At 44.8% G+C, this 23,276-nt stretch overlaps 1 protein-coding gene across 3 annotated transcripts in view; it reads left to right on the top strand.

Annotated features, from left to right (window-relative positions):
* The window catches only part of WDR7 (WD repeat domain 7), a 310,876-nt gene that overhangs the window by 230,358 nt on the left and 57,242 nt on the right, over window positions 1-23,276 (top strand). For all 3 annotated transcript variants that reach the window (XM_074995753.1, XM_074995754.1, XM_074995752.1), the window contains 4 exons: window positions 1,214-1,331; window positions 8,038-8,187; window positions 11,239-11,321; window positions 22,271-22,370. In XM_074995753.1, coding sequence (XP_074851854.1) covers window positions 1,214-1,331; window positions 8,038-8,187; window positions 11,239-11,321; window positions 22,271-22,370 — 451 coding nt within the window. The remainder of the gene's footprint in view (window positions 1-1,213; window positions 1,332-8,037; window positions 8,188-11,238; window positions 11,322-22,270; window positions 22,371-23,276) is intronic.

Genomic DNA, 23,276 nt, shown 5'->3' with positions numbered 1-23,276 from the left:
CCTAACTCAGATGCAGACTTAACTAATATGTATAATTTGATTGAAAGCAGTTTGAATACTCACATGAGGAAGGGGTGCAAGCTTCGGCCTCTGGTTGTGTTTCCAAAAAATATTAATAATTTTGTGTTGCTTTGTAATAAGTTAATTATATATTTGAATAAGCCATCTACAGATTGGGAGTGTCCTCAGTGCTACCTGTTTAGAATTAAATAATAAATAATTTAAATTTTGAATGAAGCTTTTTAAAGTTACTTAATTGGTCCTGGACAAGCTTAAATCTGTATATTTTTATCTCCTGCACATCTCTTCAAGTACCTCTGATAACACATTGCTGGAGGCCAAAGCTGTAGATTCACTTCTTATGTAACAAAAATCTGTTTTTCTCAATGTGCACTTAAATGACCTGGTTACTTTCGTGAAAAATCACAGTAGTATTAACCTTTAGCATTTCTGTGTATATAAATGTAAATTGGGAGCAGAGGGGAAGGTATGTATTTTTAAAGCAAAGAAGTTCTAAAAGTCAGTGCTTCATCACCAGACAATCAGTTCTGCCATTTGTACAGGTTCTGAAAAGCAATCTTCCTTTAATATGTGTGTGAACTTCTGCCTCACCTGTGTTTATAAGTAGGGTTTGCTGATAGGTGAGCTTACAGGTGATTGCTGATAAGGTGAGTCTTAGCAGCACTTGAGATATTTTAAAACAAAGTGTTTCATGCATTTAACAAATCCAGATTGAAAGAATTTAGTATTTTCAATACCTCTAGAAGCTCTTCCTACTCCCTTGCCCTCCATTTAAAAGTGTGTGGCTGAACTGAATAGGAATACTACAAAAGTTGTATTTGCAAGCCACTTCTAAACTTTTGCTAAAGAAAAAAACATATAAAATACTTTGACATTCTTTATTTGCCTTGTCCCAGGTTTTGTGATATGTATTCAGTACTGCAGCTAGATAATTTGTTAACAAGGCCTTTTTAACACTTTGGACAGATGCACATAGTGTTTTCAATCTTCATGGTTAATTATTCGATTTTGTATTTGATGCCAGAACACCCTGACTCCTAATCACTGCTCATTGTTGGAAGTCCATTATATTCTAACTGTTTGAGTGCTCCCGTTGACCTTGAACTGACATTATAAGCTGTGTCTAATCTTTTCACTCTATATTTCTAATGCCTCTTTTCTTTTTTCTCCTCTTTGTCTGATCCCCGTTTAGCATCACAATGGGGCTGCCTCTGAGTCCAGCAGCTGACTCCGCCCGCTCTGCACGACATGCTCTCTCACTCATTGCCACTGCCAGACCACCCGCCTTCATAGCAACTATTGCCAAGGAGGTGAGAAAAACTTCAGTGTTCACTGAGCTGCACTTTCCAGACAATAATGGCCTCAGTGTGCAACACGCTTTTTGTTTGTTTTTTTCATGTTAATACTTTTCAGCTCCAGCATTATCAGACAGAAATAAAGAGTAGTCCAATCTCTGTAACAACAGAGAACAGCAACAACAAGAGAATTTAGCTTTCTGGGGGAAAACAAAATGGGTTATTGTTTTTTAAATATTTCGACATATGCAAGCACACATTATGCTCGCAGTCCTGTAGCACCTTAAAGACTAACAAATGTATTTATTAGGTTATGAGCTTTTGTGGGTTCCATTATCGTTTAGGTAAGCTCATAACCTAATAAATACATTTGTTAGTCTTTAAGGTGCTACAAGACTGCTTGCACACTGTGCAAGACAATCTTGATAACATATACACTAGGTCACTTGAGCTACGTCTACACGTGAAGCCTACTTCGAAGTAGCCTATTTCAATGTGGTGACATCGAAATAGGCTATTTCGATGAATAACGTCTACACGTCCTCCACGGCTGGCAACGTCGATGTTGAACATTGACGTTGCGCAGCACCACATCGAAATAGGCACCGCGAGGGAACGTCTACACGCCAAAGTAGCACACATCGAAATAGGGATGCCAGGCACAGCTGCAGACAGGGTCACAGGGCGGACTAGCGCTTCCGGGGCAACAGCTAGCCGCTCCCTTAAAGGGCCCCTCCCAGACACATTCAGCCTGCCCAGCAAACGGTCTGAGGAGCCATAGGCATGCAGACCTCGGGCGACGCAGTCATGGACCCCCAGCAGCAGCAGCAACAGCAGCCAGAGGTCCACCCAGCCCTCCCGGCAGGAGCAGGGCTCGCCCTGATCCATGCCATGCGGGAGGCAGCTGAGCACCTCCTTGCCACACTGGAGGAGGAGCAGCCTGCAGGCAAGCAGGACTCAACCCCCAACCGTGGAGCACCCCGACCCCCCCCCGCCTCACACGCTGCCGCCTGTGGAGCTACCCCACCAGCACCAACTGGTGGGAGCGGCTGGTGCTTGAGGAGTGGGATGACAACCACTGGCTCAGGAACTTTAGGATGAGCTGGCAGACATTTATGGAGCTGTACCAGTGGCTCACCCCCGCACTCAGGCACCAGGACACCGCCGTGCGGCGTGACCTCCCAGTGGAGAAACGGGATCGGCATCGCTGTCTGGAAGCTGGCCACTCCAGACAGCTACCGATCCATGGGCCAGCAGTTTGGCGTCGGCAAGGCCACCGTCGGGGCTGTCCTCATGGAGGTAAGAGGACCCACGGGGGGAGGGGGAGGCAGCTCTGGGAGGGCAGGGGAGGGGAGGGGTGCCCTGGCAGGGGAGGGAAGGGGAGGGGGGCCCTGGCAGGGCAGGGCCACGCACACCCTGCTCATCCCTCATTGGTGCTCTCCCATGTGCTTCCCCTGCAGTTTGTGCACGCCATGAACGCCATGCTCCTCCACAGGCTCGTGAGGCTGGGGGACCCAGATGCCACCATCGCGGGCTTTGCCATGCTGGGCTTCCCCAGTTGCTTCGGGGCTCTGGATGGGACTCACATCCCCATCCACGCCCCGCAACACAGTGGAGGATGCTACGTAAACTGCAAGGGCTACCACTCAGTGGTCCTCCAGGACTTGGTGGACAGCCGGGGCCGTTTCCAGGACGTTTATGTGGGCTGGCCTGGCAGCACCCACGACGCCCGGGTTTTCCGGAACTCGGGCCTGTGTTGCCGGCTGGAGGCGGGGACCTACATCCCCCAGCGGGAGATCCCTGTGGGGGACACCACCATGCCCCTCTGCGTTGTCGCAGATGCGGCATACCCCCTCCGGCCCTGGCTCATGCACCCGTACACGGGCCATCTCTCTGCCAGCCAGGAGCGCTTCAACCAGCGCCTGACCCACGCGCGCCAGGTGGTGGAGCGCTCATTTGGCCGCCTCAAAGGGCGCTGGAGATGTCTCCTGACCCGCTTGGATGCGGGCCCCAACAACATCCCCCAGATTGTGGGTGCCTGCTGCGCCCTACACTATCTGGTGGAGAGCAAGGGGGAGGCCTTTTTTCAGGGCTGGGCTGTGGAGGCCGGCAGGGCCAACGTGCAGCCACCCACTGCCCCCAGTCGCCAGGTGGACCCTGAAGGGACCTGGGTGCAGGAGGCCCTGTGGGCCCACTTCGATGAGGCCGCGGGGTGAACTCTGCCAGGCCCCCCACTGCCCTCCCTTCCTCCCCCACACTCCCTGCCCCTACGCCCACACCACGGAGCACCCAACAGCACCCCCCCCCCCCGACTTTTCCTGGACAAATAAAAGCACGCACTTGCTGGTGAAATGAAACTGGTTTTCTTTGAACTGCTTTTTTTAACAAATAACAACAAACTATATACAAGACCTTCTAACTAAATTATTATATAAGTGAATAATAAAAAAGTTTGCAGATATTATATGTACAGAAAAACAGAAAACCAGGGATTACAAGGAAGGGGAGAACTGTGTACATGGGGGGGAGGGCAAACGGGGGGCACAAATAAATAAGTCCCAAAACTATATACAAGGGGGGGGCCACGTCCCGGGCCCCACGTCCCTGTAGTCCGGCACTGGGGATGGGCAGCCGGGAGCCCCGCCTCGGCCGCAGCCCGGTCCGGGGCTGGCTGGGGGCCGGGTGGACCGGAAGATATGTCCGGCGAGTCTCAGCTGGCCCCAGGTGTCCCTTGGCGGTCCGGCCCTTGGTGGCGGGTGGAGGGGCGATGGTGGACGGCACAGCGACGAGCGGAGCAGCAGGTGGTGCGGCGGGTGGAGCACTCAGAGCGGGCGCTGCGGCGGACGGCGCGGCATGGGGGGCCAAATAGTCCACCAGGCGGTTGAAAGTGTCCATGTAGGCCCCCCATGCCTCTTGGCGCCAGGCCAGCACCCGCTCCTGGAGGTCGAGATGGCGTTGCTCCACTCGCAGGCACTGCTCCGCGACCTCCAGCTGCCGACGATGGATGGCCAGCAGCTGGGGGTCTGTCGCCGGCGTGTGGTGTTGCGGGGTCCGCCATCTTGCCCGCCGTGGGGCCAGTCGGTCCTCCGCCGAGGGGCTTGCCTGGAGCGATGGCCCCGGAGGGGTCTCCGGGACCACTGATGCCTCGCCGGCGCTCTCTTCCGGTCCTTCCGATGGTGCAGCTGCGGAACACAGGAGGGGGGGAAGAAGAGTGGAGACAGGCATTAGTGTGGGCCCTGAGCCGTGGCCCTTGTTCCCCCACCCCTGTGCTGCAGGTTCCCCATCCCTGTCCCCGGGAGATGCTGCTGTGATGGATGGGGTTCAGGGGTCCCCCTGCACTGCACCCCGTCCCTTGGCGGGAGTGACTCTCACTTCACTCAGCAGGGTCTGACAGGAGAGGTTTCTTAGGCCACAGATGCCGTTTCTCCCAGGAGTGACAGTACAGCTGTCAAAGACAGTCCTTCCAACCCAACCTGGGGAGAAGACCCCAAGGGGTGCCCTTCTGGGGTGTAGCTTTCCCCCTCCTCAGGCTGGCTGCCTTCCAGCTCTCCCTTCCCCTAGCCTCTACCTGCGCCCCCCCCCCCTAATTCAAAGCCAGCTTGGCTCCTCCCTCCTCTTTGTTCAGGGCAGAGGTGTCACCTGCCACCTGTAGCCCCAGGATCATCCTTTGCCCCTGGGAGCTATTCGGCTTGTTGCTCATATCTAGCCTGAGTCTTGCTTTTGCACTCCCCCCACTCCATCACATGCTGCTACTGCTGCTGCTGCGGGGTGTCCCACCCCCTCCTCCTGGGGGACCCTTGAGGTTCCGCTCCCCCCTGCCCCGGGGATGGGGCATGGCACTGTTGCGCTGGGGGGCGGGCAGGGGCTGATGCACTCCTGTGAGGGACATGGCCCTGCTGTCCTTGGGGCCATGGCCATGTGGGCATGTGGGGGGCCCTGGGCACATATCTATTACCCCCGCCCCTCAACCCCGGGGGTGTACACCGGGGGTGGGGGGTACATACCTGTCGGTCCACTCCCACCGTCCGGGGATCCCCGGGGTCAGACGCCCGGCTGCTGCTCCGGGAGGGCAGGAGGAGGATCTGCAGCCCGGTCTCTGCAGAGGAGGAGTCCCCCTTCTCCTCCTCCTCCTCCTGCCATGATGGCCCAGGGGTGGGCTCCAGGGAGGACTCCCAGGGTGCGCGGCTTACCTCCGGGGCGGACTCCGGCTGCAGGGCCTGCTGGGGCTCGTCGGCCAATGTATCAAGGGTGGCCGGAGGGGAGGAGGTGTGCTGGGGGCCCAGGATGTCCCTGAGCTCCCTGTAAAAGGGGCAAGTGACGGGGGCGGCCCCAGATTGGCCGGCCACATCCCGGGCCCGGGCGTAACCCTGCCGCAGCTCCTTCACTTTACTGCGCACATGATCCGGAGTGCGGGCAGGGTGACCCCGGGCGGCCAGGCCCTCGGCCAGCCGAGCGAACGCATCCGCGTTCCGCTTCTTGCTCCCCATTACCTGGAGCACCTTCTCCTCGCTCCAGAGCCCCAGCAGGTCCCGCAGCTCGGCCTCCGTCCAGGAGGGGCCCTGCTGCCGCTTCCCAGCCTGGTTGCCTGCCTGGCTGGCCTGGCTGCCCTGGCTCCCCTTGGGGGGGGGTCCCCTGAGGGCGCTGGGGGGGGCTGCCGGGCAGCCATCGCAGGTGGGGTGGCTGGTTTGGATGGCTGAGGAACATGCAGGCTGGCTGCGTGCCTGCACGTTCCCTCAGCTTCCTGCACAGGAAGGGAGGGGGAGGGGACCTTTAAGGGGCCGCTCCACGCTGCCACCATTGAGCTGAGGGGCTGTAGAGAGCTTCTCTCAACCCCTCAGCTGATGGCCGCCATGGAGGACCCCGCAATTTCGACATTGCGGGACGCACGACGACTACACGGTCCCTACTTCGACGTTGAACGTGGAAGTAGGGCGCTATTCCCATCTCCTGATGAGGATAGCGGCTTCGATGTCTCGCCGCCTAACGTTGATGTTAACTTCGAAATAGTGCCCAACACATGTAGCCGTGACGGGCGCTATTTCGAAGTTAGTGCCGCTACTTAGAAGTTGCGTGCACGTGTAGACACGGCTTACATGAGTTAAAATTGGCTTAACCTGTTGTATACTGGCTGTAGCACCTTCCAGTTCACATGAAGAGTGAGGGGCAAAATCCCAAGGGACTTAACTAGGTGATTTTTAATTCGCCTTTACTTAAGCAATGCAAATACTTCATGATTAGGGACTGATTGGAAATTGAGCATTGCCTTTGGGATTTGGTCCAGCAGACGTACATGAATGTATGAAAGATTTAAATGTTTAAAGGAGCAACATCTTTTGTCATTCCTCTCCTCCTATACTTAGGCTATTGAAGTTCAGACATTTTTCTTTTCTTCATTCCACTGTTGTTGAGTTGTAAGCAAGACATGAGAAGTAATTCTACTCTGCTCCACACTCATATAGTTTCAGCTGGAATAATGTGTCCAGTTCTGGATACCACATTTCAAGAAGGATGTAGATAAATTGGAGAAAGTACATAGGAGAGCAACAAAAATTATTAAAGATCTAGAAAATGTGACCTTTGAGGGAAGATTGTCAAAAATGGGATGTGTTTAGTCTGGAAAAGAGCAGGCTGAGAGGGGACATAACAATATTTTTTGAGTCCATAAAAGATTGTTACAAGCAAAAGGCAGAAAAATTGTTGTTCATAATCTCAGAGGATCGGACAAGATGCAAATGATTTAAATTGCAGCAAGGGCTGAACATTAGGAAAGAACTCAGGTAAATAGTTTAGGGAAGTTGTGGAATCTGCATCATGGAAGATTTTTAAGAGCAAGATAGACAAACAGCTGTCAGGGATTGTGTAGGTTATACTTACTCCTGCCATGAGGGCAGGAGAGTGGATTAGATGGACTCCTGAGGTCCCTTCCGGACATACAATGTTGAAATATTTGTCCTTACATCTTAAACAGAAGCAATTGCTTTTCAGTATTTTTCACGTGATATTTCTGGAGTAATCATCAGGGCTACATCTACACTAGAGAGTTTTGTAGACAAAACTCACAGAGCATCTACACACAAAATGCATTTTGTCAACAGAAACTGTCAACAAAAAAGCCACAAACGCTCTGGGTGGGGGGCATTTTCTAGGCAGAGCGAATCAAAAGATCAGTCCACTTTTATGTGTAGACACACTCTCTCAACATAAGTTTTGTTGGAACATCTCTTCCAACAGTAACTGCTGTAGACAGATGCTTCTACTGTAGTTGTAGACCAGATGTCTTCATTCCTAGTTAATGGTGTGAGAAAAAATGTAATTTTGGATATGTGTATAATTTGTAATCCTCTGGTTCCTTTCTTCAGGCAACTAATGCTACCTCAGTTTTCAACCATGCCTCAGTCTTAAACAGTGGGCTAATTGTTCCATTGTGCCAGCCAGTTTAATGGTGCAGTCACAGAGTTAGGTGTGATTGGCAAACAGAAATAATCACCATGTTTTTATTTAACCTCCATAGTAGCTTTATATACATACTGGGGAAGATAAGTGACAAGTTAGAACTGATGTAATCTTCATGAACTCCTAGACTCCTCTCACTGCTGCTATAGACCACAAATATGTTGGAATCTGACGGGGTATTAAAAAACTAACATAAAGAGCTTATGGTAAGTATATTTGAAATATGTGGAGAGCAGAAGTTAAATGTATCATGCTATTCCTTTCCTAGGTGCATAGACACACTGCGCTGGCAGCAAACACTCAGTCTCAGCAGAATATTCACACCACCACCCTTGCTCGGGCTAAAGGAGAAATCCTAAGAGTCATTGAAATACTAATAGATAAAATGCCCACAGATGTTGTGGATCTTCTTGTAGAGGTAAGAGTGCACTGTAATATCTGCATATCATAGTTTTTAATGAATCACTGACTAATACAATTGATTTAACTTAATTGTTAAGTATAATGTACCTTTTCAGCACCATGGAAACATACATTATTTGTTAAAAATAACACATCCAAAGCCATAAAACTCTATCCCTGTCCCGAAAGGCTTAAAAGCTATGCAGAAAACAGTTTGGGTATGGTGCAATAAAAGCAAGATCTGTGAGCAGGGATATTCAGCGCACCTTGTTCTAAGTTTTTTCCTTTATTTGTTCTTAGGTAAACTCTTTTTAAGGGGAGGACTTGGGCTGTGAAGTTATGTATTTTCAGGAGGCCCATGAAAAGGGTTAAGGTGTCCATAGAAGATTGGGTTGTAGTGAAAGTTTCATGCATAGAAGGGTATATGGAGATGAACAAGATGGAATAGTTAATCCTGGATCCTGGGCAAAGTGAAGGTTCCAAGCGTTGAAGAGACCAGAGCAGAGAGTTAGGTAGGACTTGAGCTAATAAAAGAATTCATCAGTTTGAACATACTTGTACTAGCAGCATTTTGAATGAACTGCAGAACATTGAAAGTTTTGTCTTTTAGTTGCATATTCTTTAAGACTGAAGGGCTTTGTTAAATCATCCACATGACATGTGATGTAGTTAACTAGGTGTTCCTGATCATCTTGTCTCTTAACATACCCTACCCAAAATGTAACAGAAGTAGCCATGTTAGTCTGTATTCTAACAAAACAAACCAGCAGTCATGCAGCACTTTAAAGACTAACAAAATGATTTATTAGATGATGAGCTTTCGTGAGACAGATTCACTTCCTAGATCAATCCAAAATGTGGTGTCCATCTACGATCTTCAACAGCAGATATTGGCCTGCATTTGATAGCTTTACAAAAAGTGTACTGTAAATGGCCGTGTCTACACGTGCCCCAAACTTCGAAATGGCCACGCAAATGGCCATTTCGAAGTTTACTAATGAAGCGCTGAAATGCATATTCAGCGCTTCATTAGCATGCGGGAGGCCACGGCACTTCGAAATTGACGCGCCTCGCCGCCGCGTGGCTCGTCCAGACGGGGCTCCTTTTCGAAAGAACCCCGCCTACTTCTAAGTCCTCTTATTCCCATGAGCTGATGGGAATAAGGGGACTTCGAAGTAGACGGGGTCCCTTCGAAAAGGAGCCCCGTCTGGATGAGACGCGCGGCAGCGAGCCACGTCAATTTCGAAGTGCTGCGGCCGCCCGCATGCTAATGAAGCACTGAATATGCATTTCAGCGCTTCATTAGTAAACTTCGAAATGGCCATTTGCATGGCCATTTCGAACTTTGGGGCACGTGTAGATGTAGCCAATGAGTGTTTGCAGCAATTACTAGTACCACTGTCATTGTAAATTCCATATGTTCCAGTGCAGTCCAGTTTTTTAAAGTAGATAACATGTTTAGGGCCAGATTAGCTCTACTGCAGGCCCAGAGCTATTAGATTTTGCAGGGCCCCTAGGCTCCCAGATGTGGCCAAAATAGGGGGTTCAGAATGCATGAGGAGGCTCAAGGTTGGAGCAGAAGGCTGGAGGGTGGGAGGGGTCAGGACATGGATGAGGGATTTGGGGTACAGGAGGGAGCTCCAGTCTGGGGCCCAGGGCTTTGAGAGTTGGAGCAGGCTCAGGGCAAGAGGTGAGAGTTCAGGGTCTTTGTGGAAATTAGGGTGTGGGAGGGGGCTTGAGGCTGGGTCAGTGGTGCCAGGGCACTTACCTGGGGCAGCTTCCATTTGGTGGCACAGGCCCCAGCAAGGGGAAGGGACTTCTGGCTCTGCGCACTGCACTGCACTTGCCTGACAGCCCCGCTCCCTGCAGCTCCCATTGGCCACTATTGCCTGCCAATGGAAGCTGGGAGGACATAGTTTCCAGGAGAGGTAAGTGCATGGATGGAGCTCCTGGCAGCTACAGCTCCAGGCCAGCTGCATGTGTAGCCCTACCTCCCCACCCACAAGGCAGGGCTGTAACACAGGCACTTCAGTGGCTGTAGCCCCACGCAAAGGGGGTCCCACAAAAAGATTTGCACTTTTGGCAGCTCAGAGATCTTTTTGCAGGGCCCCCTTAGTTGGGGCCCTGAGCTGCAGCCCCTGTACCCGCTTTCCTAATCGGCCCATAACACGTTATGTTTTGGTAAGTCTCACTCAGGACACTTAGTTTGGCTTTCAGCAGGACACCTCACCTGGCTGGTGCGTCGTCTGTTGTCGCTCCCTGCTCTGTACACACTCTGGTCTTTGGACCCACATCGCTCCCCAGACTACGGCCTCCTTTTCAGGACACTGCCCTCCAGCAGTGCCCTCTACATTCTCTTGCCCCCTTCCCCTACTTTCTCTCAGCAGTCCTTCCTTCTTGCATCTACTGTGGCCAACAGTGTAGCCTCAGTCTAGCCCATCACCAAGCCACAGTTCATAATAGCTACTCTTATGTGTGGCTAGTTGCAGTACAAGGGGAAAGGAGAGGGACTCAAGCCCTCCCACTATTTTGAGTCAGGTCCACAGACCCTTGGGCAGCAGCCTTGCCCTGCCCTCCTCCTCTCTCCCTGAACTGCTTCACTTTCCCTGGACCACTTCCCTGTCACCTCTTGCACCATTCTGATCTTTATATCAGGACCAGCAGCCTGGTAGGTGTCAGGCTGGAGCTCCTCTCTCACTCCCCTGAGCTTGCCCAGCACTGCTCTATCCAGGTGCTTCCTCTTACTGGGAGCTGATCCTGCACCCTCTCTGGTCAGACCCTGCTCACTCAGCTCAGCTGAGCAGCTCCTGATATACCGGGCTGCTCCAGCAGGCTGCCTTCTGAGTGGTTCCCCTAAGAGCCCTTTCTTCATTGGCTGAAGTGCTATGCAAACTCTCTCCAGCCTGTATTGACTCTTTCCCTGCAGAAGTGGGGCATTCAACCCACTACAATACCAAAATATGTTCAAGCTCAAGAGCTAGAAAATTCTGTGACTTGTCAGAATTTAACTTTTATAATGAATAATAAAATCAAATATTGCTATACAGTTGCAACTTTTGTTTCCAAGGTTATGGACATCCTCATGTACTGCCTCGAAGGATCCTTAGTCAAAAAAAAGGGACTTCAGGAATGCTTTCCAGCCATCTGCAGGTAAAAGCCTCTTTTAGGAACACTAAAGAAAATGGTTTATAATAAATATATTCTCTTGCAATAGATTTATATCATATTTTTAGTGCAGTAGAACCGCAAAGTTATGAACACCAGGATTACAAACTGACAAGTTAACCAAGCACCTCATTTAGAACTTGAGGTACACAATTAGCAGCAGAGACAAAATAAAAACCAAACACAGTAAAATTCTATGTTTAAGTGTAAACTACTAAAACCAAAAGAAAAAGGGAAAGCAGTGTTTTTGTTCTGCATAGTAACGTTTCAAATCAATGTTTAGTTGTGGACTTTTGAAAGAATAACCATAATGTTTTGTTCAAAGTGCAAACATCAGAGTTATGAACACCGTTTATTCCCAAGAATCCACAGAATCTTATACCCTTGGATTTTAAAGAGACTTATATGCTTTATTTTAATTATTATATTTATTATACACATGGACATATTGATGTATAGTAAAGTGATTTGCAAAAGGAAGTCTGACGATGGGACTAGAGCAAAGCTCTTCTGAGGTTTAATTAAAGCCCCATGTTTAATCTGTTGTTATTTATGTTATCATAATACCTAAAAAAGCAGTCATAGGTCCAGGATCCCACTGTGCTAGGTCCTGTACAAAGAGAATAAAAACAGTTCCTGCCCAAAATATTGGTCAGCATGTCAGAGGACAAGCAACTTTACAGTTGTCAAGGTTTTTGTGGACATCCTGGCCAAGAAGAGTTTTACATACCCCCAGTCTAACTCTCTCCAAAAGAAGTGATTTATCAGCACATCGGTTTATACTCTCCAGAATGGCAAAAATATCACATATATACTTTTCCCTCAAAGTATTAGTGAATAATTGTAAACCCACATTTAAAAATAAAGGCCATCTGTTAATTTAATAGTGTTTCTCCACAAACTTGGTAGGTGCTAATGCAATTAAAAATAACGTACATTGCCTCCAGCACACGGACTACAGAGAGAGATTTTGGTATAAAATAAACTATTTAAAAACAGCAGTATAAATAGCATGGTACACATGGCCTGGTGATCTGTGTTGGGTCAGTCTGAGGAAAATTTTGTCACAGTCTGTTGAAATGCTGAGGCCCGACTGCAGGCAGCACTGTCACGATGCAACTCCTGTCATATGACAGGAACCAGCACCCATCCGAGCACTTGCTTACCTCCTTCCCTTTAATGATATAGCCATCATCAGCACCATAGTAAAATCCTCAGCAGTGTGTATTCTCAGAATTGAATTTGGCCATATCATAGGTGTTCTCCTGCTTTACAAGGAAGATAGAGCTGAACTCTTTTGAGTGCTGTTGGTCCACAGCACGTCAGCAGCTAGTGCATCATTTTCAAAGCAAATGTCCTTTGTTCATAAGCACTAGCTGCTTGGATAAATCTAATTGCTGAAAATAAAAGATAATTACAAAGAGAACTGTGGAAATTCATCCATTTTATAAATACCTGTGGTGTTTGCAGACCCAGCTATAGAGATCATAGAGCAGTGTTTTACAGAATATGCATTTTCAAGCTTTGCATCCTAGTCTCTAGGGGCATACTATGGCTGTCCAATTAAAACAAGCCATATAACTGAGAGAGCACAAAACAGTCCCTGAAAAATGGGTGGGATTGGTAGCGCCTGATTTTGTGGCAGTTGCCACTCACGCTTCATCTATTTGAGGAGAGATGAGTGAGTGAAAAGGGATCTGTTCCTCTTATGTTGCTACTTAGCCTTTCTGCCAGGTGAGTACCACTTTTGGCTCACTGAATTACTACCATCCTCATGATTGTGTTATTACTGGAGAAGTGATTCCCTGGGCCCAAATGTCCATCCTCTCCTGTTCCTGCCTATGGGCTTGTTTACTCTGTTTTTGCAGAAATATAAGCTTTTTTCTAAAAGAATATAAAAATAAATCCCTTGCGTCCACACTGCAAGCTTATTATTCTGACATAACAGGATATTTAACTCAAAATGGTAACTCTACAAAAACAAACGACTTTCACTGACTCTCCCTTTGCCCCCCTTCAATTTTGAAATTGACTCAGTGTGTACTAAGCAGAGGTAATTGTGACTTAATTGATCTCCAGGGAGATAACCCACCATTGCTCTTATTTTGAAGTGGCCCCTAGTGTGAAAGCTCAATTTTAAAATGCTCTTGCAGCGTGCATGTACTTTTCAAAAATAACTTATTTTGACAGTAAAAAGTTGAAATAAGTTATTTCTGAAAAACCGTTGAGTGTAGACCTAGCCTATGTGACCAGTTCCATGTTTGTTTCTTTTCTCAGTTGTTTTTAAACAACTTGTCCCCCAGTGACATCTTTGGAAGAAAAACAGAATATAGAAGCACAGGCCAAAATATGACATGAGACGATACTTATTATGTGACAGACATGCACTTCTCTTACTTATTCTCTTGCTAATTCATGTGTCAAGTAGTAGAACAACAAAGGTCTGATCTGATTGGTTTTCTTAAGACATTTTAAGACTGTCTCATGCTGGGTGTGTAGGATTCAGTTGAAATTAAACATGAATGTTGGTAGAGCTGTGTTGTTCATTGTAAAGCTGTCTCTCAGTCCTCTGTGTGTAAGCTGCTGAGTGTTGAACTTTTTCTGCCATCAGACAGACTGGTTTCCTGTTCCTTTGATTGGATAGAATTATCATGTTATTTTAACTAGTCAAGAACAGGGAGGTTTCCTTCTCTGTTCATGTTCATCTGGAGGGCGGTTTGGCATTTTGTGGGTACTGAACGGCACGAATGGCAGGTAGGCTCCTGACACCTACTAACTTTCAGTTGAACATGAGTGCCTGCCATTGGGGCTTTTACAAGGTCCTCCTTTGGTCTTAAAGTTTAATACTCATAGACAATAAAATGGGATTTATAATATGTATTTATAATAATCTTAGGATATTATAAATATTCATATTATAACACATTAACCATGTAAAATTACAATATTTAATGTCAGAGGGTTGTATTTTAACATAACATAAGCTATAAAATAGAAAAACAGTTGCAAGAAAGGAACTCTTATGCCCTTGACAGATATGTCATGAATAAAGATAATCTTCCTTCCTTTTGATATTTTAAAATCTTTAACTTGAAATGTAGATGCAAGGACAAATGGAAATTAATGCAAGAAATCTACCCATCCTTTTTGCATTTTTATAGTAGCACATTGTCTTTACATTTGGCTAAATTGCTAGCAATATCTCCTACTGTACATAGTTATGGCTATTGTAAAAATGATACAGCACATTACTGAAGTCATCTTTCAGACCACTGGAAATTTCCGTACAATTTTAGCAAATCATTGAATCTCTGGAGGGAATCCAAGAGGTAGCACTTTGGCTTAATCATATTACTAATTCTTTTAATCTCCTAATGATCTCCCTGCTATACTGTATTAAATGTGTACACCTGTTGTGACTGAATCTGTTATGTCAGCAGAGGAAACAGTATAATTGGGCATTTTGGGCTTTTCCTTCCCATGCAATAGTCTTTATATATCATATTCTGCATATAAAAACAAAACTCTGCTTCACGTGTATTGCTGTTTTCAAGCAAAGTCTTAGTTTGAGTGTTCTTGTAAAGCCCATGGTTTTGAACAGTAGTATGCTGGTTCAAATACTGGATTATCATCTTTAATTCAGTTTTTCTTCAATGTTAGTATCATATAAATTTACCAGTCATCTATTAATTACTGTGATTCTGAACAACAAGAAGTATTATGGCACCTTATAGACTAATGGATATTTTGGAGCATTAGCTTTCGTGGGCAAAGACCCGTTTCATCAGATGCATGAGTTGGGGGGGGGTATCAGAGGGATATTTAAAGAGTGGGGTCCCAGTGAGAGGGAGGGCCAGAGCTGACAAGATTTATTCAGCAAGGTGGAAATGGCCCAGTATCAACAGTACTTATCAAAAGAGGAAAAAACAGGTCAGATCAGACAGGGAGATGTGAGCCTTTGTCAGAGTCTAATGGGGAGACAGTAGCACCCAGAGCAGAGAAACTGCCTTTGTAAACTGCGAGCCACTCCCAGTCTCTGTTTAATCCATGGTTAATGGAGTCAAATTTGCAAATAAATTGCAGTCAGAGATTTCTCTCTCCATTTGATTTTTGAAATTTTTTTGTTTCAGAACTGTCACCCTTAAATCTGCCATTGAGTGTCCAGGGAGACTGAAGAAAGATTAATCTCTCACTAAACAACAGATTTTTACAACGTTAGATTAGGGTTAATACCAGGTTTTCCTCTTGCTTCTATCATGTTGCATATAGACTGATTTTTATCAATGCTCAATAAAATACAGATACAATATAGGCAGATATAATAATAGTTCAAACAAAATAAAATATATAGAAGCAAAGTGGATGACAGTAACGTATTTCTGAAATTTTGAAAATGCTGAAAGTAAAGTTGAGGTTAGAAACATTTTGTATGGCTCTGAAGATTTGCCAAGACTCACTTGTCCTTGATTCAGCAGCCTGATGCATTTGAATAGTTCACTGAGGTCAGTGAGACTGGGCAGTTTCGGTACCTTGCAGAATGAAGCTCTTAGAACGGAATTCACTGACATTCAAATGCTGTTCTGTATTTGCAAACAGGAAGTCGGTCTGAACTTGAAAAAACATTTTTGCTATTTACAGTGGAAGAATCATGGAGGAAGCAAACGTAGTAGAACTAGAATTTTATTTCAAAGATGAAACAAAATAATGACTTGAAACATTTTAAAAACAGTTTGAGTTTATTGTAGAGTGTCAAAGAATTACAATTTGATCATTAAAGGTGCTATCAGCAATGTTACCTCTTGGACATCCGGTCTTATCAGATCTGATTCTGCAGAAGGGAAGGAACAAAACTTTAAAATATGACTGAAGACAATCTGAAATAAAGCCAGACCCATTTTGGCTAATTGCAGGACCTTACAATTCCAAATTAAGATCTCTCTGACATCCAGTGAACATAATAGAAAGGAAATATATTATCTACAAAATCAATATTTTTAAGAATATTTAAGCTTCTACATTTTGCAATATTTCTGCCTGCTGAGTCCAAAGGAAGATCTTTAAAAGGATCGCATTAACCAGATAGTGTCTTCAGCTCCCTAAGATGCAGACAATATCTTGTTCTAATGTGTTCTAAAGAAAGTGGTGAGCTGTTATCAGTGCGCACACACACACACTTCTGTGTGTGCCCCAAGGCAGATCAGTTGATGGGCCTAAACACACAGACAAGCTACACCCATGCAGCCATGGTCCACTTGACACTTGGGGAGTGCTGTGCCAAGTTGCTGCGCATGCTCTTCCAGCACTAACAGGGTTTCCACATGACCTTCTGGTAGTACTGTCAACTGTCTGCTCACCCAGACACAAAGATCCATGCCCTGCCCTGCCCCTTCTTTGAGGCCACCTCCCGGCCCCCCCCCCCCCGAATCTGACTCCATTGCTCACTATCCCCCCACACTCACTTTCACCACGTTGGGACAGGGGTTTGGGGTGTGGGCTACAATATCTCTGAAGCCTATTTATGCCAGGGCTTAATATGGCCCCTGGCAAGTACATTTTGAAAATTCTGTATGTTACAAGAAACGTACACCACACATTTCCATTTTATGCAGTCACTGGACATTACAGCACAGTAAGGCTAAATTCCATCAATATTACAGCTGTGTAATATGACTGATGTACTGCAGGGTGCAGTAGCACCTTCTGTCCCTGGGCCACTCTTGATAGGAAGCCGTTTCTGGTAAGGAATTCACAAGGGTGGAATTCTTTGTTGCTGTCACACAGACTGCAGGCAGCACAAGAAAGTGGCGCCGAGCAGGGAACACACACTGCTTTTGGGACAGGGCAACAGAAGCAGACTCTGCGCAAGTTCCTTTGCTGCTTCTGCCAGTCCTTTCTATACCATGTAGATGAGGTGTCAGGTTAGGAGGAGTAAATGTTCTGAGCGTGAGGGTGTTTTCCAAACCCAGGCAGGTTAGGGGTAGGCTAGATTACCTTGTGATCCTGCAAGTGTTTGGTGAGTAAGAGTTCTGTGCCATAGAGAGAGTAAATAAAAAGAAAGGAACTTAACCTGGAGCATAGGGAATTGCACATGTGAAGGGCTGTGTTGCGGCAGGTGGGGTTGCAATGCCACAAATTCTCATGGTTTTATGGCAAGTCCCATGTGATCCGGTGATTTTCAGAAGCCCTCACTTCTGGAGTCCCTTAGCTTATGTAAAAGTCTGAGATTTCATTTTAAAAAATTAAGAACAAGTTTCTAACCTTCATGGCTGTGGAGCAGCTCTACTACCAGAGGGCAAACAAAAAAATCCAGATTCATTATTTTTAAAATCTGGTGGTTCTTAAACAAATATCATGGAGAGTTTTTTGCAGTGAAAGGGAGAAGAGCTGATTCATGATTTTTGTGTTTCATTTTGGCAATACTGTGGTTGGATTGAAGGGAGCTGAAGTGGTTTGCGGGTGCTCGAATTTCAGAAGGGAAGAGTTTGGGGAAGTGTTAAGTGGAGTAAGTGGGTGAATTAGGCTGTAGATGAACTGACAGTGTGCATGGAATGGGGGATGAACGCTCAGCTGAAATTTATGAGTGGGAGAAGTTGGACTTCACATAGAACGGTAAGGAGGATTGCTAACCCTCCAGAATTGTCCTGGAGTCTCCAGGAATTAAAGATGAATCTTTAATTAAAGATTTTGTAATATGAGGAAACCTCCAGGAATATGTCCAATCCAAATTGGCCACCCTAAGAATAGGCCACATTGCCTATTATCGTTTGAGTCTCTCATCCTGAAAGGAGCGAGAGTTGGAGAGTAAGGAGTGAGGTGCATGTGCAGATTGCTACCTGCAGCCTTACCTCTAAACTTGGGGCATGTCTGCCACTGCTACTGTAATAGCATTATTTATTCAGTTTGACAAACGTCTGGAGTAATAAAATGAAGTGGATGCTGAGATGGAACTTGTCCTTTTGCCCACCGCAGCTTTTTTTTTACGTACAGTAATAGCTTAGCACTAAAAGCATAGATTCCACTAAGCTGCCAAGTGTGTGTATGGATACATCAGCTGGATTTGCAGGAGTGGAATTGCTGTAGAATCTAAATTTAGATGTAGATTGGCTGCTTTGAAATCATTACCTGTTAGCTGAACTCTGCTGTTTAGAAACTAAGTGTGATTCATAAGATTAACAATCTTTAACAGTGTGTATATATTTTAGAGAAAGACATATTTGTCAGTTACAAACTCTCTAAAGGCGGTTAGAGTAGGTTAAATATATATTGCAGTCAACAGATGAAAACATGTTACTATTAAGAAAAAAATGAGACGGATATCATGGTAATAAAAACCAAACAAACAGAAGACTAAAATGGTCGAGAACTGAATGCAAACAAACTAAAATAGAGTTTGGAGGCTTGGTTTCTTTTTTTTTAAAAAAGTGAGAACAAAAATATCTATTTTCCAAGACGGCCTTTATATTAAATAAAAAAACAAAAATTTTTTTCAATGCAGACTGGTTCTTCATTTCAAGGAAGAAAAAAAAAGAAAAGCTGACTCTGCTCTCCTTGTTTAAATGGACACTTAAAATCCAGTAAGGAAATTAATGCTGTCTGTTTTAGTCCAGTAGTTCAAGATGCTCTCATTTCTTTAAAAAATAATAAAAAAAAAAAGCCTGCTGCAAATATGAGGATTGTATGCAAGCAGTGGAGCAGCAGAACTAATGAGGGATAAACAATTTTGTGTTAAAATGCATTCCATCCTCCCCTCCACCAGGTTGTCATCTGGAGTTATCATATACCACTTTTTTCTTTGTTTTTAATATATATTTTTCTATGAAAATAAACAAAGTTAAAAAATTCCACTTAGTGCTCACCTGAGGCAAATACTCTATTAACTTAGGCAAGTACAATTTGACATGGCTGCTGCAAAATGTGAGCCTGAGCTGAGTTAAGTGGTCTCCCACTCTATTCACTGAATATCTTTCAACTTGCATATATTATGTCAAGTTCTTATTCTTTAGACCTTGAGGACATCTACTTCTCCATAGCATTATCAGTTATTTCATCAAAATTGCTCATGCTTCCCTCTGCATGTCTCTTGGATTGCAGTATTCACACATGCTATTCCACTGTTTCCCATGTCTTTTTTTTTACCCTTAATGAGGAATGATAAGACCACCAAATAATTTCAATGCTGGTCTTACCTGATAAACCTGAAAGCCCAGAAATCAAACCGGTTGACCAGACTGGTGCCAGGGAAAGAGAATAAGAGGCTTGATTTTTGAGGCTGGAAAAAGTCGTACTTCCTGGAGCAGCCAAGCAGTCACAACTTCCCATCCACTTATCTGTGGATCTTGGAAATGGAGTGTTCTGTGTTGACAGAGCACAGGATATAATTTAGGGTATAGGATAAATGTCATAACAGATTTTTAAGCTGTCATGTGCTGTGGCCTTTACTGTACAGGCCCCTGTAATAGTAGTAAAGCATGGCTGGAGGAGCAGTGGGGGACAGAAGTTATAGGAAGCTAGGGCCTCACTTGTAAACTAAAGTGTCCCAAATTAGTTTAAAAGTGGGTAATAGGGGAGGGCTATGCCAGATGTCATTGATACCACTGGTGGGAGTAGGTGTGGAGAACCTTTTCTGTGGGCCATGGTCTTGCCACAGCGAATGAATGACCTGGTGAAGCCATTTGCTTTTGGGTCACGGGATTCCTAGGGAAATTAGACAATAGCTTTCTTTGTAGACAATTGGAGCCTTGTGGTTTGCATTTTTGGGAGAGCAGCGACCGAAGGTGCCAGGTTATGATTTATTTGTCAAGTAAGTTAGTTAATATAATAAAAGCACAGGCTTGTAACATGTTACTGGTTTTAGGTGAGGTTTTCCTGGGCAGATGCCAAGATGAACTGCATAGATTGTTCAGGCAGACCAGATGAGACTGACTTTCTCTTTACTGAGTTGCAGCAGATGCTGGGGCCAGTCTTGTGACTCTGACCCTAAATGTGTGCACTTACTCCTTTATAATAGAGACACTAAAATACAATCCAGACTCTTCATTCCCTTCAAGCTCTTTACCCCATTATCCTGTATGAAAACTAACCATGTGAATTTTTACAGCCTGTAATGTGCTGTTTTCCTTCCTAACATTCTGCATCAGAGAAATGAGTGCATGATTGTTGTACTATATGTTGATGCACCACTCTGCATCCTTCAGGAAGAAAGGTGACGAATCAGTATAAGATTTTGGTGGTGGTGGTGGTAAGCCATATATATATACATATACGTATATATACAAATAATAGTGAGCATCTTATTTTTAATGAGTGGCTCACACAGAACCTGCTAGAGTGAGATTTAACTACTGAGAATATAAAGCTAGGCATTTTTGAAAGGTCTGTTTTGTGTTCTGTGAGAGGTATTCTTAAGTTGACTTTGGAATGAAGAGCTTGACATTGTGTTTCATGTTAGAGGTGTAATAGTTGTCTGGTCTTTGAAAGTCTTTGTATTTTAAAGTATTGCAGTGTATCATGTGATGTTAAAAAAATGAAACCTACTTCTCAATTCTTCCTTCGTATCTATTGTGATTCACTGCATCTTCTGTAAAGATTCTGTCATTATTTCAGAGGGGATTTTTATTTATCTTTTTTTAACATTCCTGTGTAACCACGTGGCTTCCTCCTAGGCCCTCCTAGTGATCTCTTGCCTCAGTTTCCCTTTGGAGTTCTCAGAAACTGAATGAAAGTATGTTCAAGTCCATCATTGTAACTTAACTAAATGTAGTTCAAAAGTCCCAGAGCATAGTTTGTATTACCCCAGTGCTGAGGAGTCCTTAAAGTCACACATCCACTTTGCCATTTATTTAACACATGCTTGGTTCCAGAATCTTCTGCCTTCCTGCAAGTCCTCCTTCATCCCTGTTCTAGAACAGCCACCGTATCCCTTCCTTTAGGGATACAAACTCACTCTTCTCAGCAGGAACTACCTCAGCATTTCAACTGGGAGTCTATTTTAGAATCACGGAATACTAACTAGAACTGGCAGAGACCTCTAGAAGTCATCAAGTCCAGTCCCCTGCATTTATATCAGGACCAGGCACCATCAAAATCATCCCTGACAGATATTTGTCGAGGCCTCAGCTCTACAGCAAAGAAATGACGGCAAGTAAAACCCTCTGCTACTCCCTTTTCCTTCAGACCACTCTAACCCTTGGCTTCAACTCTCCAGCGTAGAGCCAGAAGGTATCACCTTTGCTTCTCTTCCTGCCATCATTCCTCTCCAGCCTTCAGAGTAGGGATGGGGACACCAGCAAGCAAACTTCTTGCAGCATACCTGCCTTCAACCATCTCACAGGAACCTCTTTTGGCAGCTTTTATCTCCTGTGTTTTCTTTTGTCTGACTCAGTCTGCTCTGACACACTGGATCATACCTTATCTCCTGTAGCCCCCTGTAGATGCTACCCTGCCTCTTAATTAGCCCATCTTGGAGCACATGGACTGGAACAGGGGAGCTGAGCAGCATTTAATGGGCAGTAGTGTTACCCTTCCAATTACATCCTGTCTTTCCTTTCTGATGTTCGAGCAGAAATATTTTGGTGCTATTCAGTACAGAAGAGCTCATATTTAACCATTCTGTATCTGAGTTGGCAGTCTTTTGTTTTATTATAGAGACATTCATGTATATTCAAATACCTTGTAATATGTACACATACTGTTGCATAACTTGCTAAAAAAAATCTTGTTAAGTCCTGAGAATGAAAACGTCCAGCTAGGGTGCTGCATCATTTTATTAGGAGTCAGTTGTTTTTATTTGCTAGAAGAAAAGTGTGTTGGAAACTAGTAACCAAAAGATAGTGTAATAAAATATCTTCAAGCACTAATACTAATGACCCATTAATTTTTAACATCATGAAAGCTGGTCAGATCTCACTTGTTCCTTGTTATAATGTTCAATGCAGGTTCTACATGGTCAGCTATTATGAGCGGAGTCACAGAATAGCAGTTGGAGCTCGCCATGGTTCAGTGGCCCTCTACGACATCCGGACTGGAAAATGTCAGGTAAATAAATCATTGTGACTTTCTCCCCATAGCGAGTGGAAGTTATTGAAAGGAAAGAGAGACTAGCTCTGCACCAGTTGACATGCTGAGCTGCTGGAACATTATGGATAATGCTAAGGGGATCAATAGTTTAATGAAGGACTCAAAGTACATAGAGCCCTACTGTCTTCATTCACAGAGACTGAATGGCTGCCATAGATGGGTTAATAGAAACCCCAAATAAGGTGTTACTTGTGACAAACTCCTCTGATACAAATCTCTTGTATTCGAATTCTGATTTTATATTTGTCTGATGTTCAGTATCAAGAAAATGTATTGGTTATTTACTTCCACAGTTCTCCTTTATAAAAGGTGCCTCTATTATGAGTATATATTCTTCTCTGGCATTTAACAAAATGATGGCTGTGATAAAATATAAACCCAGAAAAATATGTTGCCCAATCAACAGGTTATGTTCAAAGTAATTTTTCAGTCTTAATATTGGAATGAGAAGTGGTTGGTGGCATATTAGTTTATAGTTAGTTTATAGTTGATAAACATTTCAGCAAATGTACTTGCTAATAATCTCTGTTGTTATTGATAATATGTTAAAGCCCTGGTAGAATTCCAAAAAAGCCTTTAAATTAAATGTAAATTACTTAGCGTTAACACAGGTGATTCATGTGAAATAAATTAACTAGATTAAAAATTAGTCATGATTAATCATGTTAAACAATAATAGAATACCAGTTTTCTACATATTCAGATATGTTGATTTCAATTACAACACAATACAAAGTGCATGGAGGCTACTTTATGCTATTACTTTTATTATAAATATTTGCACTGTACAGTAGATTAAAAAAATAGTATTCCCCACCTACATGGATCAAGAAGGCGAAACTTAAAGCTGTAGAGCTTTAGCTC

This window comes from Carettochelys insculpta, chromosome 5, assembly GCF_033958435.1.
Source record: "Carettochelys insculpta isolate YL-2023 chromosome 5, ASM3395843v1, whole genome shotgun sequence".
Taxonomy (NCBI): domain Eukaryota; kingdom Metazoa; phylum Chordata; order Testudines; family Carettochelyidae; genus Carettochelys; species Carettochelys insculpta.
The sequence above is the reverse complement of the archived record's forward strand: the minus strand, read 5'-3'. Positions and strand labels throughout refer to the sequence as shown.